We start from the raw sequence: 16,145 nt of genomic DNA on the forward strand, positions 1-16,145 counted from the left end.
GATATTTGTGATAAAATGATAAATTCCCAATTTAATTAATAAGTTTTTATGTGTACATTTCCGTTGGAATATACATTTAAAAAATGGTTAATTTTACCATTAAAAATCCAAATTAAATTAAATATTTCCAAAAACTGTAACAAACAGGCTATATTTTAATAAATTCCGATAATCATAGACTTCTTTAAATTAATTAACCCTTGGAGTATACTAGGAGTCATTTTGAATCCAGAATTATTTTATCCTAAAATATTTCTTGAAAATAGGTTCGTTTTTAGTTAATTTTTCAACATTAAAAACTGTTTAATTCAAAATAATAATGATTGTATTCAAAAGAGCATTATTTAACCTATACCAAAAATGTAATAACCTGAATTCCGATAAAATGCATAGCTTCTATGAATAGAAATATAATTCTTCATAAAAAGTGGGGTCAATTTAACCCCGTGTGTACTCTAGAATTCTATTCAGAGGTGTGTACTCCGAGGGTTCAATAGCTTGCACTATAATTTTGTCATCTTAATTATTTAAGATCAATAATAAAATTTATACGTCAATTCAGCTGCCTAATTTTAAAACACAGTAACTGCAAAATTTTTATACCTGATTTTTATTAGTATTGCTGTATTTCTTATAACTTTTAGACTTTAATTTCAAGTATTTTTTCTTAAAAATATTTATATTTAAGTATTTTCTATTCATAAATCAAATTTTTTATTAATTAGGCGCGCAAACTTATTTTTAATAAATAAAATTTTAAAAAATCTTAAAATTGTCAGTTACTGTGTTTTGAAATGGGGCAGTTGAATTTACTTGTCCTACACTGAAAAAAAAAATTAACTTGATTCGAGAGAAAAATTCTTGAATCAAGTAAAATTTCCTTCAAAATTATATACTTGATTCAAGAACATTTTTTTTTTCTGTGGTATTAACCAAAATCTGGTTCACTATCTAATTAAACCGAAAATTGTAAGAAAAGTTCCTTAAAAGAATAAGAGAGATATATTTTAAAACTTAATTCTCTACAAACGAGATAATTCAGCGATCATGCGCCATCTGTTGGAAATTTTCAAAACTAACTTTGATTAAAAATTATATATGACCATATAAGACCTGATAGAGGCATATCACGACATATAAAGCCAAAAAATATTCCCAAGGGTTGAGTATAATTAAATTATTTACGTAAGTACACTCCCACATTTATTTTTTTTAGATTATGGTACAAATTACCATTTTTTAATAAAATATCCTTAAATAAAAATTGATGGATAATTTTATTTCCATTACAAATATCTCTTATTAACCGACAGGTCTTATTATCCGCGGGTACCTTATAGCTAGAGCTATATAGAGTAGAACTGAATTAGTGGAAAAAAACACATGTGTGAGTGTGTGGGTGTATTTACAGGCATGTCCAGCAAGCACTTGTGCCAGGTTTGCAATAAGAATTTCTCGTCATCCTCGGCGCTGCAAATCCATATGAGAACGCATACTGGTGACAAGCCCTTCCGATGCACCGTCTGCCAGAAGGCCTTCACCACCAAGGGCAATCTTAAGGTACACACACACACTAATACATTTAATTTAATAATTTTATATCTTTGACTCCTTTTATTATAAAATTTACGGTGTCATATTTTAGATTTTAGTTTATATGTATCAACATTTAATGCTAAGTCAGTGTTCTCTTTACAACTAATCAGAATCAGAGTGACCACTGTTGCTTGTGCACTAACGCTCGCGTTACTACGTACTAATTTTCTATGTATTATATTTAATTTAATATCTATTATCTATTTTATCATGTATATTTTAAATTGTATTACTATTGTTGTTGTTGCTGATGTTGTTCTTATTGCCGATTGTATTGCATTGTATTGTTATGTCAATTAGGTTCACATGGGGACACATATGTGGACGAACGGAGCTTCACGTCGAGGTCGCAGAATGTCACTGGATCTGCCTCCGCTGCCCATCACACCCAAGGACTCGGAGTTTCTTCAGCGACGACCGGACCTCTTTTATCCATATCTACCCGCGCCCTTCCTTAATGGTGTTCAGCAAAAAGTATGTTCTTTATTTATTTGTTTATTGTAAATAATAAATTATAATATAAATTACCGGTAGTAATTATAGATCGCAAATCCGTATATGATAATGGTAATGATTCATAGGAAATTTAATGATTGCTATAAGCTGTATGGTATAGTAATTTTTAAATTATTCATCGCAATTATTCACAGTAATAGCTAATGATGTCTATTATTTGCAGAATAGCAGTCAGTTTATCAACTCTTCGCGTAATTACTGACAGTAAATATTATTGCTGACAATATTTGCTTAAACAATTAGATAGTAATGTTAATTATTTTATTTTTTTCATTAAAGAAAAATATGAATAACTTTTGTAGGAAAAATTATTTTTTTTTTTATTGCTAATGTTTTGTCAGTTATTGCTGGCGTTATTAAGGCTCTGCAATAATGAGCCGCAATGTCATTTTAATATGAAAGTCAATGCAAGATAAATAAATTATATGTCTTAGATATTCTGATGAAAATCTTTAAAAAATACTATACCAGAACCAGACATAAAATAAAAAAATAATTTCCTTGAATTCTTTGAAAAAGTAATTAGAAATGAAACAAAAAAATTGACAATGGCAATATTTGTTTATTGTACAAATATATTTTTTATTTCATCTCAATTATAGTATGCAATCATTACCATTACATTCAATTTGTCATCACGGCTGCCCAATTTCAAAGTACAATAACTGACAATTTTAAGATTTTTATAAACTTTTCTTAGTCAAAAGAAGTTTGCTCGCCAAATTGATAAAAAAATTAATTTATGAATAGAAAATAAATATTAATATTTTTAAGAGAAAATACTGAAAATTAAGATCTAAAAGTTATAAGAAATGCAGCAATGCTAAAAAAAAATCAGGTATAAAAATTTTGTGGTGATTGTGTTTTATAATTGGGCAGCCGATCAAGTCAGTATAAATCCGATCATTTAGATTATATTTCGAATGTAATTCTGATAAACGGGATGATTTATTAAAATTTATTTAATCTCTTAAAAAAAAACTCAAACAATCACAAATTACGACTGAATATAAAATATATATTTTATTTATTACACAGCTGTAGTACAGATAAATGATTCTATTCGTCTTCGTGTAGATCTAAACATTATCCTCTTCTAAAAAGTTGATGACCGGATGTCGTATCGTTTTACGTCACTTCCGTGACAATTTTATTCGGTTGTTGATTGGTCGACTGAGATAGTGGCGGGATTTTTGAATGAATGAAGGCGAGCGTGTTATGTCTAGTAAATTAAAAAACTAAAGAGTAAACCATTTCATAATTCATATCAAAGAGAATCCATAACTTTCTGCTGCATAGTTACCCGCTTGGAAAAGGTTTATATGTTTCAAAATATATGATTAAATATATTGATATTATAATGTGATATATGGAACGATATATAAAATCATATCTATAATTTTGCCACAATGATATAAAAAAATATATTGTAAATAAATATATCATTTTCATGTATAAACCATATATTCATCAATATATTTGCTTCATGTATGCACGATCCATACGTGTATCGGTATAACTTTTTATATAATGATACTTTATACTTAAAATAATGTATCGATAAATATATGGTGTCACATATATTCTTCATATATTGTACATGATATATTATATATGGTTTTTATGTATTTGGTAATATAGCAGATGATATATACTAAACAATATATGGATCACCATATATTAATGAATATATTATTTAAAATACATGGTTCCATATATAGAATAAAGTTATACTTTTCAATATAGACAATTTTGCCGCCATATATTCATCAATATATGCAATATATTGTATAATATATTTTTAACGATATATAGTATTTTCATGCGGGATAGCGTCTGGACTGAAAAGAAAAATTAACTCGAATTAAGAGAAAAATTCTTGAACCAAGAAAATAATTTTGAAGAGTTTCGTTGTCTTGAATCAAGATGAAAAATTCTTAAATCAGTAAAATTTACTTAAACCAAAAAAAATTTCTTAGTTTAAGAATTTTTCTGTTCAAATCAAACTAAATTTTTTTTTCTGTGTATTTTTTAGAACCTAACCTTTTAAATATTTTCCAGTTGAACGAGATATCAGTGATACAAAGTAACAACGGCCTACCAGGAACGCATCCAGTAAATGCCAGCAAATACGCAGGTCTGTTCGGAACAATGTACGGTGGCGCTCCTGGTGGATTCCCGATGGAAAAACCGCCAATGGCGCCCAGTAACGGACCAATGGGGGACGGAAAACCCGTGATACCTTCGGGGTCAATGCTCTTCCAAACACCCTCGCCGTCTCACTCCCCAGGTACGCCGTCTTCCAACACCGGGAACCAGAATTCCGCCAGTGTACCCGCCTGGAGTGGGGAGACTCTTCAGCATCACTTCGACCGCGAGGGTCCGTCCTCGAGATCCGAAAACGACTCAACGCCACCTGCCGCCCGAATGCCAGCATCTGCGCCCAGAGGCGAAGGACTGGCCGCGTGAAATTTATTCACATATTTTCATTAAATCATTATCATCAATATGGTCATTATTATTATTATTATTATTATCATTATTATTACTATTATTATTTTATAGTTACTTTTTCCGGTTTTTTGTTTGTCGTCGTGCATTTCCTTAAAAACAGAAACTTCCCAAATTAATTCCTAAAAAAAATAACTTTTAAACTGCATTTTCCTTATACACTCAAAGTATTGTGCGAGTGAGTATGCGTGTATGTGTGTGTGTGTGTGTGTATGTATATGTTTGAATTAAAAAATTTTTAAGGACATGCTCCTTCCTACAACACTAGTCTAAACATTGTGAGATAAATCGTCAAGCTTTTCTTTTAATAATTTATTCAAACAAAAAAAAAAGCTCTTGCGACATTTAATTGATTAAATTCCGAAAAAAAAGAGACAAGATGAAATTATAAAGCTACAGCGCCTAGACTGAGCTTAGGTTAATTAAATGATTTTATTTATTATACTTACGAAAAGAAAAAAAAAAGGACTTGAGCCGCAAGACACGTGGCGCTGTAGATACGATTGCACTTGACGCTTTTGACCGTCCAATGCGTCATTAATGGGTCAAATGTATTGTATTAGATTGATAAAAAAATTAAGGATAATTTATAAAGTAACATTTACTTGAAATGTTACTATAAATGTATAAATAAATATATAATATAAATAATAAATAAATATAAATGTATAAAAAACAAATATACGTATGTATGTATACATGTCGAACGCGTTGATTGAGTGATACCGAATTTAATAGTAATTGTAATGTGTAATGTATGGAGAAGTAATTAAATATTATTATTATTAATTATTATTATTGTCACTATTATTATTATAATAAATGATAAACAAATGGCGTGAATGTGTCGAGTGATAAAACGCGTTTTAATATGTATATATATATTTATGGTATATTTATGATATGAAAAGACAGGCAAGTTCTTGTAAGTTGAGGCCGGCCCGGCGATGCCCCTCGCTGTGATATAAGAGGAGCAGCCTGCAATCTCTAAACCAATGTACTTATATTTCTGTACCATAGTATTATCACTATTATAATTATTATAATGAAATATTAATTGATTAATTAATTAATTGATTATTGATTAATTATTATATACATATGTAATATTAATTGATACATATTATGCTGGGTTAATGTATCCATCAACACTGTAGTGCAGTGCAATCAATAATTGCATCTATGTACAGACAAAATTATTATGATTTTATCTTTGTTAAATATTAACAAAAAATTAAACTGAAAAAAAATATTATTTTTTCGTTTTATTTTTTTTCCTTTTTTTTTTTATTTCAGGGATTTTTTTGAAAATACACAGTCAAAATATACAATCAGATCATTTATCATTCAGTTTTATGTGGTCATAAATGATCATATAGGAACATATATGTTAGTAGGTGTTATATATGATCATATATGACCAAATATGAACGAATATAATTTCATAAACATTGTTTATAGGTATAAAATGGCATTACTTTTTATGTATGATCATATATGTGATTAATGATTCCATTTGTGATCATATCTATGATTAGTGATCAATGATCATATACGTAATCAGTCATCATGATCATATATGCGATCAGTGACCATGATCATGTATGCGATCAATGATCATGTCTGTGATCTGTAATAAACGATTACATATGTGATCAGTGATCACGATCATATATGTAATCCATGATCATACATGTGATCAATGATCATATATGTGATCAATGATCATATACATGATTAGTCACCATGATTATATATGTGATCAGTCACCATGATCATATATATGATCAATGATCATGATTACATATGAAATCAGTGATCATGATCATATACGTGATCAGTCATCATGATCATATATGTGATCAGTCACCATGATCATATATGTGATCAGTCACCATGATCATATATGTGATCAGTCACCATGATCAGATATGTGATCAGTGGTCATAATCATATATATGATCAATGATCATGATCATATATGTGATCAGTGACCATGATAATACATATAATCAATGATTATGATCATGATATGTGATCAGTGATCATATCCGTGATCTGTAATAAGCGATCACATATGTGATCAGTGATCATATTCGTGATCTGTAATAAGCGATCACATATGTGATCAGTGATCATATTCGTGATCTGTAATAAGCGATCACATATGTGATCAGTGATCATGATCATATATATGATCAATGATCATGATTATACATGTGATCTGTGAGCATGATCATATATGTGATCAATGGCCATGATTATAGATGAGATCAGCGATCATGATAATATTTTTTATCATAATATATGAACATATAAAAATGTAACTCGACAAAAAAATTAGCATTTTTTTCACACATGTTTATATGTGACTATCTATCATATATTATCAGATACAGATTTTTTTTCCAGAATTTTTGTCTGATACATATTTTATTTTCTGTGCATTTCTCCAAGACACTTAATTATCACAATATGCATTTTAAATGCCAGTAATTTTTTTTCATAAATGCACAAGGAAGTTGCGCAATTATTTATAAAAACTAATGAGACATACAATCAAAAATAATTATTTTTTAAGGTAACAATATTTTTAAAGACACTAAATAATAATGAAGATAAAATAAAATAATTGATATGATTTTTTATTACTTACTAATAATAATTATAAAACTTTTTCTTCCGGATTTCGTCAGCTGTTGCGTCAATAATTAAAAATAAAAATCTTCATATTACAATGTCATTTAAACAAAAAGAAAAAATAAAATATAGGTTATACAGAAATAATAATAATAAATATTATAAACAGGAAATCACGTCAATTGGCGACGTGCAATCATATCGATACACTTTTATATTTAAATTAAAAGATAAATAAATTAATTAATATCGAGATATATTTATACATTGGTGATTTATTCCAGTAAAAAAATTAAGTCCAATTAATTAGAATCTAAAACAAATGTTAAAAAATGTGTCCTCAATAATGAAAGGGAAAAAAAATTTTAATAACAAGAAAATGTAACGTTAATTTTATTCTTCAAATATTTTGTAGACTAAGTAACAAAAAAAAACTAAAGTATAATTAAATATTCGACAATGCATTAGCAAATATTGCTGTGAATGAGAATCAATATATATATAATATGTAAATGTAATTAATGAAGCAATTTTATTAAAGTGGCAATTGATTTTATTTATACTTTATCGTTCAATTTCAGGAAAATTTTCATTAGTTTAATAGAAATATTTGTTAAATTGATTTACTATTCAATTATGATTTTTCAATCATACAGATTTTTCTCTGCATAGCGAATAAAGACAGAAAAAAATCCAAAGCGTTAGTTATGTAAGAAGACGATAAAAAAAGTGAAAAATTTTAAGAAAAAAAAAATCAAGAAATGGAGCATTATAAATATTGTAACACTGTCATTTCTTATCACACTGATGGAAATAATTATCGCTATGATTATTATTAAGAAGTATATGATGATACAATAGAACTGTAAATATACATTTAATGAGAGTAAAATAACGGCTGTCAAACATTTTGGATTAAAGTGTGAAGTACAATGCGTGCGATAATTATTTTATTATTATTATTGTTATTTAAAGTTTAATAACTTTTTGTTAAATTACATCTTTTGTTGGTTGAAATAAGTTGTGACGCACGAGGAGTTTTTGTCTGAACACTTGAAGATTTAAAAAAATAAAAAACCATGTGATGATTGCTTGTGTCTGATTTAACCTGTGAATAAAATCATACGTGATTAAAAGTAATAAATTGTGAATGAAAAGTGTTGCTTATGATTATGTTATTGTAAATATTGTATAATCAATGTATAAACGTCATTATTAGTTATAAATATATCACCGTAGTTAGTAATATTACGGATCATTATTATAAATCTATATCACTACAATAATTAATAAATCATGATTATTAATGAACATGGGTTTTTTATTTTCATTTATGTTTTTACAATTTCAATTATTATTTACAATTTATATTTCCAAAATTTATCTAATTCTAAAATTAATACTCTTGATCTAATGAGCATTGATCTATTATAAGTAAAATTGTATTTGTGGAAATACAAAATTTTTTGAGTAAAAAAAAATTTTTTTTCTCTAATATAAATTACTTTTTTCATCAAAAATTTATTTTTTTTGAACTAGAAATTAATATGCGCGCGCCTGAATATAGAGTTAGCATAAATTTTTATGCTTATGATATATTCGATTAATCACATCACGAATAAATTGATGCCACCTACATTTCATTTCAATTTTATTATAGGAAAAAAAATTTTTTTTTTATCAAAAATTGTTTTTTTATGAAAATTTTTTTTTGTTCAAGACAATTTTGGTAATCATAATATTTTCCAGAATTCGGCTAGAATTTTATCTAGATATAATTTATATTTTTTATTACACGAATTTTACAATTAAAATTATACTTCGAAAAGAAAAATTGATCATACTTAAAAGCTTTGCGTGGTAGACTTGTTACAGAATGATCAACGAAAAAGAGAAGAGAATTATGTATCCATATGTGGGAGTATAAAGTTGACAGCTTAAGACATTCTACCTTATCGATCGCTGAACGATGTCTGCTGCTTGTCCATACTCGAATAAAATAACAACTACTGATAACTTAACTTTCTCCTTCAAAAATTTATATAATAGTTTATTTAGTGCATCAAATTGACGTCAAGTTAGTTTCAAGTGTATCGCTGATAGCCACCTTAACTGAAACTTGCTATCGATCTACAGCCACAATTTGACGCAAACTTGACGGAAAGAGTTGGCACATCAAACGGTTTTAGTTAAGTTGCTTATAAATTACTTTATTTCAGTCAAATTGTAGTAAAGTTAACTAAAATTCAACTACAAGTTTGATTGTTCACTTGCATTCAAATTGCAACTGTCGATTTTTATCAATTTGTTTACAATTGTCATACATTGAAGAATTACCATAAAGTTGATGTTTAGTTAACCATAACTACTGGAAGTCAACTGCTTTCTAAGAAAGCACCCTGATAGCCAAGTTGGTCGTAACTTTTTGTCTATCTACTGCCGCAATTTGTCATCAAGTTGGCGGCAAGTCTTGGAAATGAATTCGGTTGGAGTCAACTTGTTCACCAAGTTGTCGGCAAAAATTGCTTCTGAAATTTTTTCACACCAAGTCGACGATAAGTTTCTCAAGAAATTTGGCGACATATTGCAGCAGTAGATTGGTCTTCTTTTTCTCAGAAACTTGTAGACAACTTGACGCCAACAATTACAAATTCGGAAGTTGACCGCAAGTTGTCGCTAAGTTGGTGGCAACTATCTGACACTAACTTGGTTGGTCTGAAACTCTGGCTATCAGGGCACTGAGTATCAGGGTGAATTTACGTAAACTTCGCGTTATAACTTTGGAATTTACAACTATTGTACGCAATATGACTTCAACTTACGTATCAAGTTAGCCTAAACCTACTGCTGGAAAGTTGCACAGACAGTTAACGGCTAGTTGATGTGAACTTAATGAAAAATAGCTACAAGCGCAACTGATGCCATAAACTTTACGTCTTATTCCGGCCGTAGGTTTACGTCATCTTGATGTAGTTAGTGCTGACTGGGTAACGTAGAGTCAACAAAGCACCCTGATAGTCACCTTACCTATAACTTACTGTCAATCTACGTCCGCAATTTGAAGCAAACTTGACGGAAAGAGTTGGCAAAGCGAGCGATTACCTATTAGTTACCTATAACTTACTCTGCAAATAGACGTCAAAACTTGCTGTACAAGTATTTCTGTCAAATTGTAGTAAAGTTGAAAGGAAATTTAACTACAAGTTTAATTGTAAACTTGTATTCAAGTTACGGCCGTAGATTTCCGTCAATTTGCTTACAACTATTGTTGAGTGAAGAATTACCGCCAACTTGATGTATAAATTAACCGTAACTGCTGGAAGTCAACACTTACTGAGAAAGCGCTGGCTATCAGGGCAAGAGTTTCTGTTGATATATTTGACAATAAATTGCCTTGCTTGATAAAATAGAAAATCAAACTCGCTACACCGGCGTTGGTCGTATGTATTATGGTATGAGTCTAAAATTAATTATAATTAAGCTCAATCACTTCTATACAGCCTACAGCAAAGATTCCAGATTAAATTAATTAGTATGACTTAATCGTCAAATTTTTCAAGAAAATAATTAAAATTCTTCAATAAATTTTTTTCGTTTTTTACAATTTAACAAAAATATTTAAAATAATTAATAAGTAAATAATAATAACAATAAAAATGTACCCTCTATAAATAAATATCTACACTACAATTTGTTTAGTTTTTGTTGAATCCACTCAAGCTCATGATGTACATTTATATATTTATACATTCCAGTATAAAACGAATTTATCAGTATTCCCGCGAACGAATAACTATTAGGCCCATCACTGACAAGCCTGCAAACCAGTGGACTCCCAAGCAGCTTGAATTTTTTGCTCTGCAATATAATTTTCATTTTAAAATACGTACACATTAAAAACGTCAAATCTTATCAAAATAAACTTACTTTATCATCAAACTTCAAACTTTCGACAGTACCAAAGACGTTCGATTCTGCGATGTGATCAACCGACATAAGTTCACATTGCTTAACACATTTGTCTTTGTATGTTGCTATGTAGCTTTCAACCATTGCTGAACGATTCATCAGTTTCTCAGAAATTTTTAATTCTTCAAAATGATGGGTGTCAGAATTCATCGCGAATGTCACGTGAACGCACTCTTTCTCGATCTTCTCATCGAACATGTCCTGCAATGGCATTAATGACGTCTGAGAAACATCCACAGGTTTGATGGAATTTATTGCTTCTTTCATTATCATCATAAGCAAACCTGACTCATATTTTGTTTCATTCTTTCTTTTGTTATTCAATGTGTACGCTGAAGATAAAATTCAAACAGAATGATTATCAGAAATTAATATAATTAATTATTGCTATAAATTTTGTTTTTTTTTTTTTTTATTTAAATTAAATTTTGGACGTATAAAATAAAATTCAAATGAAATAAAAAACTTACAAAACTCTATTAATTTGTAAGGTTGAGCACTTATAAACTTTAGTGGGTCATACAATTGATCGTAGTTCACATCAATTTCATTACGACCCTTCGTTCGGTTAAATATTCCAACAGCATGAACTACCTCTTTCGATCTGTAAAGTACAAGATGTATTAAAAATTATATTAGACTAGCAGTTTACCCCGGCTTCGCACGGGTATTTAACAAAAATTTCAAAATTAATTATATTATGATATAGTCTATGTCACCCGGGAATAGTGTAGCTTACCAACAGTAAAGGAATTTTTCAAATCGGTTCAGTAGTTTGGGAGTCTATCCAATGCAAACAAACAAACAAACAAACAAATCTTTTCTCTTTATAATATTACCCTGCACGGAAAAAAGATGATTTAAAAATTGCATCACTAATGATGTAAAAATACGATTGTACGAGTGGCATTAGTTTTGTTTTGAGGTGATACAAATATTGTATCACCGTGATGTAGATTCCACATCACAGTGAAGTAAATTAGAGTGCGCTACACGCATGTGCCTGAATATCGTATAGGTTATATTTGTTGTTGATGTTTTGTGTCGTATGTATTTTTTTATTTATTAAGAATTTGTTATAAAAAAAAACGTGAAAATAACATGACCGATGACTTTGTATGTTCAATGCTAAAAGAATATTGTCTTGAAAAATTCATTTCAAGGTTTGAGGGTACGAATATTACCGTCAAGTTAGTCCCGTTTAAAATACATTAGATACAAAAATTGTATCACCCGGTGGCGTAAATTTAGCATCACCTCTGTTGACTTCACAGGTGATACAATTTTTGTATCACCTGATGAGATTTTAAAGCCACTTTTTTTTCCGTGTGAGAAAAAAAAATACTTTAACTCAATTAACAATTTCTTGGTTCAAGAAATTCGATGACGATCAAATATTCTATTATTATGAATTATAATTATTATAATTATAATTAATAATTATTAATTTCTGAAGAGAAGAGCATCAATATTTATCTTTGGATAATAGATAAACAAGTGAATAACTTTATTTAAATTAAGTAAAAATTATTTCAATCAATTTAACAAGTTCTTGAGCTAAGAATATATATTTTTGGAAATTTTCAAGAACATGAATTCTTGTATCAAAAAAATTTTCTTAATGAAAGTATTTTTTTTTTTTTTAGTCTAGTATAGATAAGGGGATTAAATGGATTTCATAGGCTAAAAAAAGTGAGTTGCACAACGATAATATTATGGTACGTAACACTACACAGAAAAAAAAGTCATCTTGAGTCAAGTAATATTTACTTGATCCAAGTATATTCAACTGAAGATAAAATATATTCATGAGTTAAGTAAATTTTTTTCTTGTATTGGTCAATCTTGGTCTAAGCAAATATTTTCTAGTTCCAACAGGCTTACCAACTTAAGTGAAGAAAAAAACCTCTTAATCCAAGTAAATCATTCTCTTGGTTTTAGAGTTCCGGGAGTCGAGACTTTTTTACAGAAATTTCCTCCTCTTTAAGGATCTTTTTTCTGATTGTCGATATCACTTATAGTTATTGAGTTATTAACGCAACAAATTTCTAACCGTGTACTTTGTATGAGTCAAGCAAATATTTGTATATACATATATTTTTGTCACTACACACTTAACTGTAAAGCAGTAATATAATGGGAAATCAGCACGTTAAAAATTAATCAAAAATGTCTAATTAAATGAACACAAAAAATAAAAATCATGCATAAGGTTATTTTTTTTAATTTAATTCTTCATTAAAAAAATTTCGGTTTAGTTCCAAAAAATCACGTCGCCAACGTTGGCGCTACTTTCTCAAACCAAGAGAAAGATTTACTTGGGATAAGTATATGATATTATTAGTTCAAGAATAAATTTTTTCAACTAAGATAGCAGAATAACTTGAAACAAGAAGTAAATTTTGAAGAAAATGATTTTCTTGAGTCAAGATGACTTTTTTTTCTGTGTATTGTCTAAAATTGAATCAGTGAAAGTTAATTATATCGTAGTGGAGTTTTACTAATTTTTAGAGTTGAATTTGAGTTAATATAAATCAATGAACTCTTCCTGATTAATTTAAGATTCAATGAAAAAAAAAATCAGCGTGCAATTACTTACTTATTTACAGTAAAACGAACGGTAAGAACTGCTTTTGGATGAATCAATATCCCCATGCAATCATATTTCCATATTGATGGAGTATCTGATTTGTTTTTGTAGAAAATAGGTAAAATCCAGTCGGGATTTTCAATATCGAGCCATTGAATTGACTTATCTGGTGTCGGAGTCGATTGTTCTGTTACATTTTTTTTGTTTTGATCAACGCTATCATCCTTACGGTCAGTTACAACATCTTTATTCGTTTTATTTGTACTCTGACTAGTTTCTTTATTCGTTTTATTTATATTCTGACTAGTTTCTGGTGTAATAAGATTATCAATTCTGCCGGTTTTATTGATCGGCGTTGATGCGGAATGAATATCGGCTCTCAATATAATTTTATCATTATCGTCAGTAAGACCATCACCAACAGGCTTCTGTGTATTGTTATCGATACTTTGATCGCTGACTGATATTGAACAGTTGTAATTTTCATCTGTATCGCTGGCTGATATATTTGATGCCAAGTCCACGGAATATATTGTCACAGGTTGATGTCTGAAACAATAAAGAATTATTTATGTATAAATAAATGAAAAATTTCTAAAAAACCGCTTCACATTTTTATAGATAATTTCATTACAATAAAGTATTATAAAGCGCTTAAATTTTCTAAATAAAGTAAACTTAGCTTAGAAGACATATTAAGTTAACGAATACATTAGTAAGAAAAAAAACATTATATTGTTAAATTAATGTAGAGGAGCCTGGGGCACGACGGCCCCTTTAAGCGAATTTTTTTATTTTGTGGCTTTTAACCGTCAAATTCATTTATTTTCCATCTATTTCGAACGAATCAATCGACATTTTGCTAAAAATCGAAAAAAAATTTTTTTTCCTGGGGCACGACGGCCCCCTCCCCAAAAAATCATGTAAAAAAAATTTTTTTTGCACGCCTTATAGCGCGAAGCGCGTGAGGTTGTGCTTTATACTCGACTAGTCAAGGTCAAACAATTTTGTGATCTTTAAATGCCTCTATCCCAATCATATTACACTTATACAATGATATAAGTAGATGTACACCGGAAAAACACTTAAATTAAACCATCTTTTACTTTCTAAAATCAATTCATGTTGCTATTTTGGAAAAAAAAAAACGTTTTGAAAGAAATTTTACGTGGACGTCCGGATGTCACCCCATTTAGGATGTACCAACGATTACTCCCGAACAAATTGATATTTCAAGACCGGACCTTTTTTATTAGTTTAAAAATTCGATTAACTGGGTCCTCATTTTTGAGGGGGGCCGTCGTGCCCCAGGTTCTCCTATTAAAAAATGTGCCATTGATAAAAAAAAAATTGATTTAAAAATTTTGCAGTTATTGTGTTTTAAAATGGGACATTTAATATATAACAAAAATGATATTGATTTTTAATAATCCTTAAAAAATTATTTAAATTCACAACTTTGTAGCGAAAAAATTATAATAATAAATTGTCATTACCTTAGTTCATTGAGATACATAGATACACTAATAGAAATTAATGAAACAAATATCATTACAAGAAAAGTAACGATCAAAAAATAATATGCATATTTCCACCTCATTTTTCCTGACTATAATATTGTTTTTGTTTTGTTACTTCTAAACCTTCCGTGTAAGGAACTGTCCGTAGATTGATCTTTAAATATTAAACTGTTATTTTGTCTGAATAAAGAAACGATCTGTGTTAGAAATCACACTGACCTTATATTTTTAATGACGTACATGATAGTAATAATTAATAATTTTATGAGATTAGAATTCTGTTAATTTGGCCTTGTCGGGTATATCTTAATAGTAATATCATTATTATATTGTTATACTAATTACGTTAGATAATAAAAAAAAATAATTTGACATTGTAGAAATATGGTTCATTTTTTTTTTGGCCTTCGGTTAATAATTAATTGACCAGATTTCATCTTTCTTCGAATTTTTTAAAAATATTTTTCAATGTCAAGAACTGAATCATAGGAAACTAGTCCAAGGGAATTGTGGGATGTACAGAATATAAATATGTATATAATAGATTTATCCGTATACCTGGACCTACATGGGCCCACGTATGGGACCCAATAAAAAGAAGCCTTTTCTATTTGAAATAGTTCTTTTAGTATCATGCGTTCCTAGTCCAAAAGTCATCACTTGTCTAACCATGATTAAAATTCTGAAAAATTACAAACATTTCATCGCTAATATGTTGGTTTTTTTTTATGTACAACTTCAAATTAGAGGCTTCAAAATTTTATTGATGCCATCAAGCATCTTTAAAAATCATTCAATGATCA

At 28.9% G+C, this 16,145-nt stretch overlaps 2 protein-coding genes and 1 long non-coding RNA gene across 6 annotated transcripts in view; 1 reads left to right on the forward strand and 2 right to left on the reverse strand.

Annotated features, from left to right (window-relative positions):
* Positions 1 to 6,048, forward strand: part of LOC123272362 (homeotic protein spalt-major) — a 78,196-nt gene extending 72,148 nt beyond the window's left edge. For 3 of the 4 annotated variants that reach the window (XM_044739070.1, XM_044739069.1, XM_044739071.1), the window contains 3 exons: positions 1,412 to 1,560; positions 1,897 to 2,070; positions 4,174 to 6,048. In XM_044739070.1, the coding sequence (XP_044595005.1) occupies positions 1,412 to 1,560; positions 1,897 to 2,070; positions 4,174 to 4,581 (731 nt within the window). In that variant the 3' untranslated portion in view covers positions 4,582 to 6,048. The remainder of the gene's footprint in view (positions 1 to 1,411; positions 1,561 to 1,896; positions 2,071 to 4,173) is intronic. The other variant, XM_044739072.1, reaches the window with a different exon arrangement.
* LOC123272364 lies at positions 883 to 10,622 on the reverse strand. Its single transcript, XR_006511065.1, has 3 exons — positions 10,274 to 10,622; positions 3,198 to 3,203; positions 883 to 895 (listed from the first exon to the last, which is right to left on the reverse strand). It is a non-coding gene; the product is annotated as an uncharacterized LOC123272364 (long non-coding RNA).
* A 308-nt stretch (positions 10,623 to 10,930) lies between these two features.
* Positions 10,931 to 15,538, reverse strand: LOC123272628. Its single transcript, XM_044739546.1, has 5 exons — positions 15,319 to 15,538; positions 13,832 to 14,371; positions 11,703 to 11,836; positions 11,191 to 11,564; positions 10,931 to 11,121 (listed from the first exon to the last, which is right to left on the reverse strand). Exons 1-5 carry the CDS (start codon positions 15,420 to 15,422, stop codon positions 10,948 to 10,950), a joined length of 1,326 nt encoding a protein of 441 aa, XP_044595481.1. The 5' UTR covers positions 15,423 to 15,538; the 3' UTR covers positions 10,931 to 10,947.
* Positions 15,539 to 16,145: the final 607 nt, after the last annotated feature.

The sequence above is a fragment of the Cotesia glomerata genome, linkage group LG10 (assembly GCF_020080835.1).
Source record: "Cotesia glomerata isolate CgM1 linkage group LG10, MPM_Cglom_v2.3, whole genome shotgun sequence".
Lineage (NCBI taxonomy): Eukaryota > Metazoa > Arthropoda > Insecta > Hymenoptera > Braconidae > Cotesia > Cotesia glomerata.

Bases quoted from the DNA above. Each gene is read 5' to 3' on its own strand.
- LOC123272628 (XM_044739546.1), bottom strand. From the start codon at position 15,422: ATGAGGTGGAAATATGCATATTATTTTTTGATCGTTACTTTTCTTGTA. The intron at 14,372-15,318 runs GTAATGACAATT...TTATTGTTTCAG, and splicing joins ATGTATCTCAATGAACTAAG to ACATCAACCTGTGACAATAT. The intron at 11,565-11,702 runs GTAAGTTTTTTA...TTTTATCTTCAG, and splicing joins TTACAAATTAATAGAGTTTT to CGTACACATTGAATAACAAA.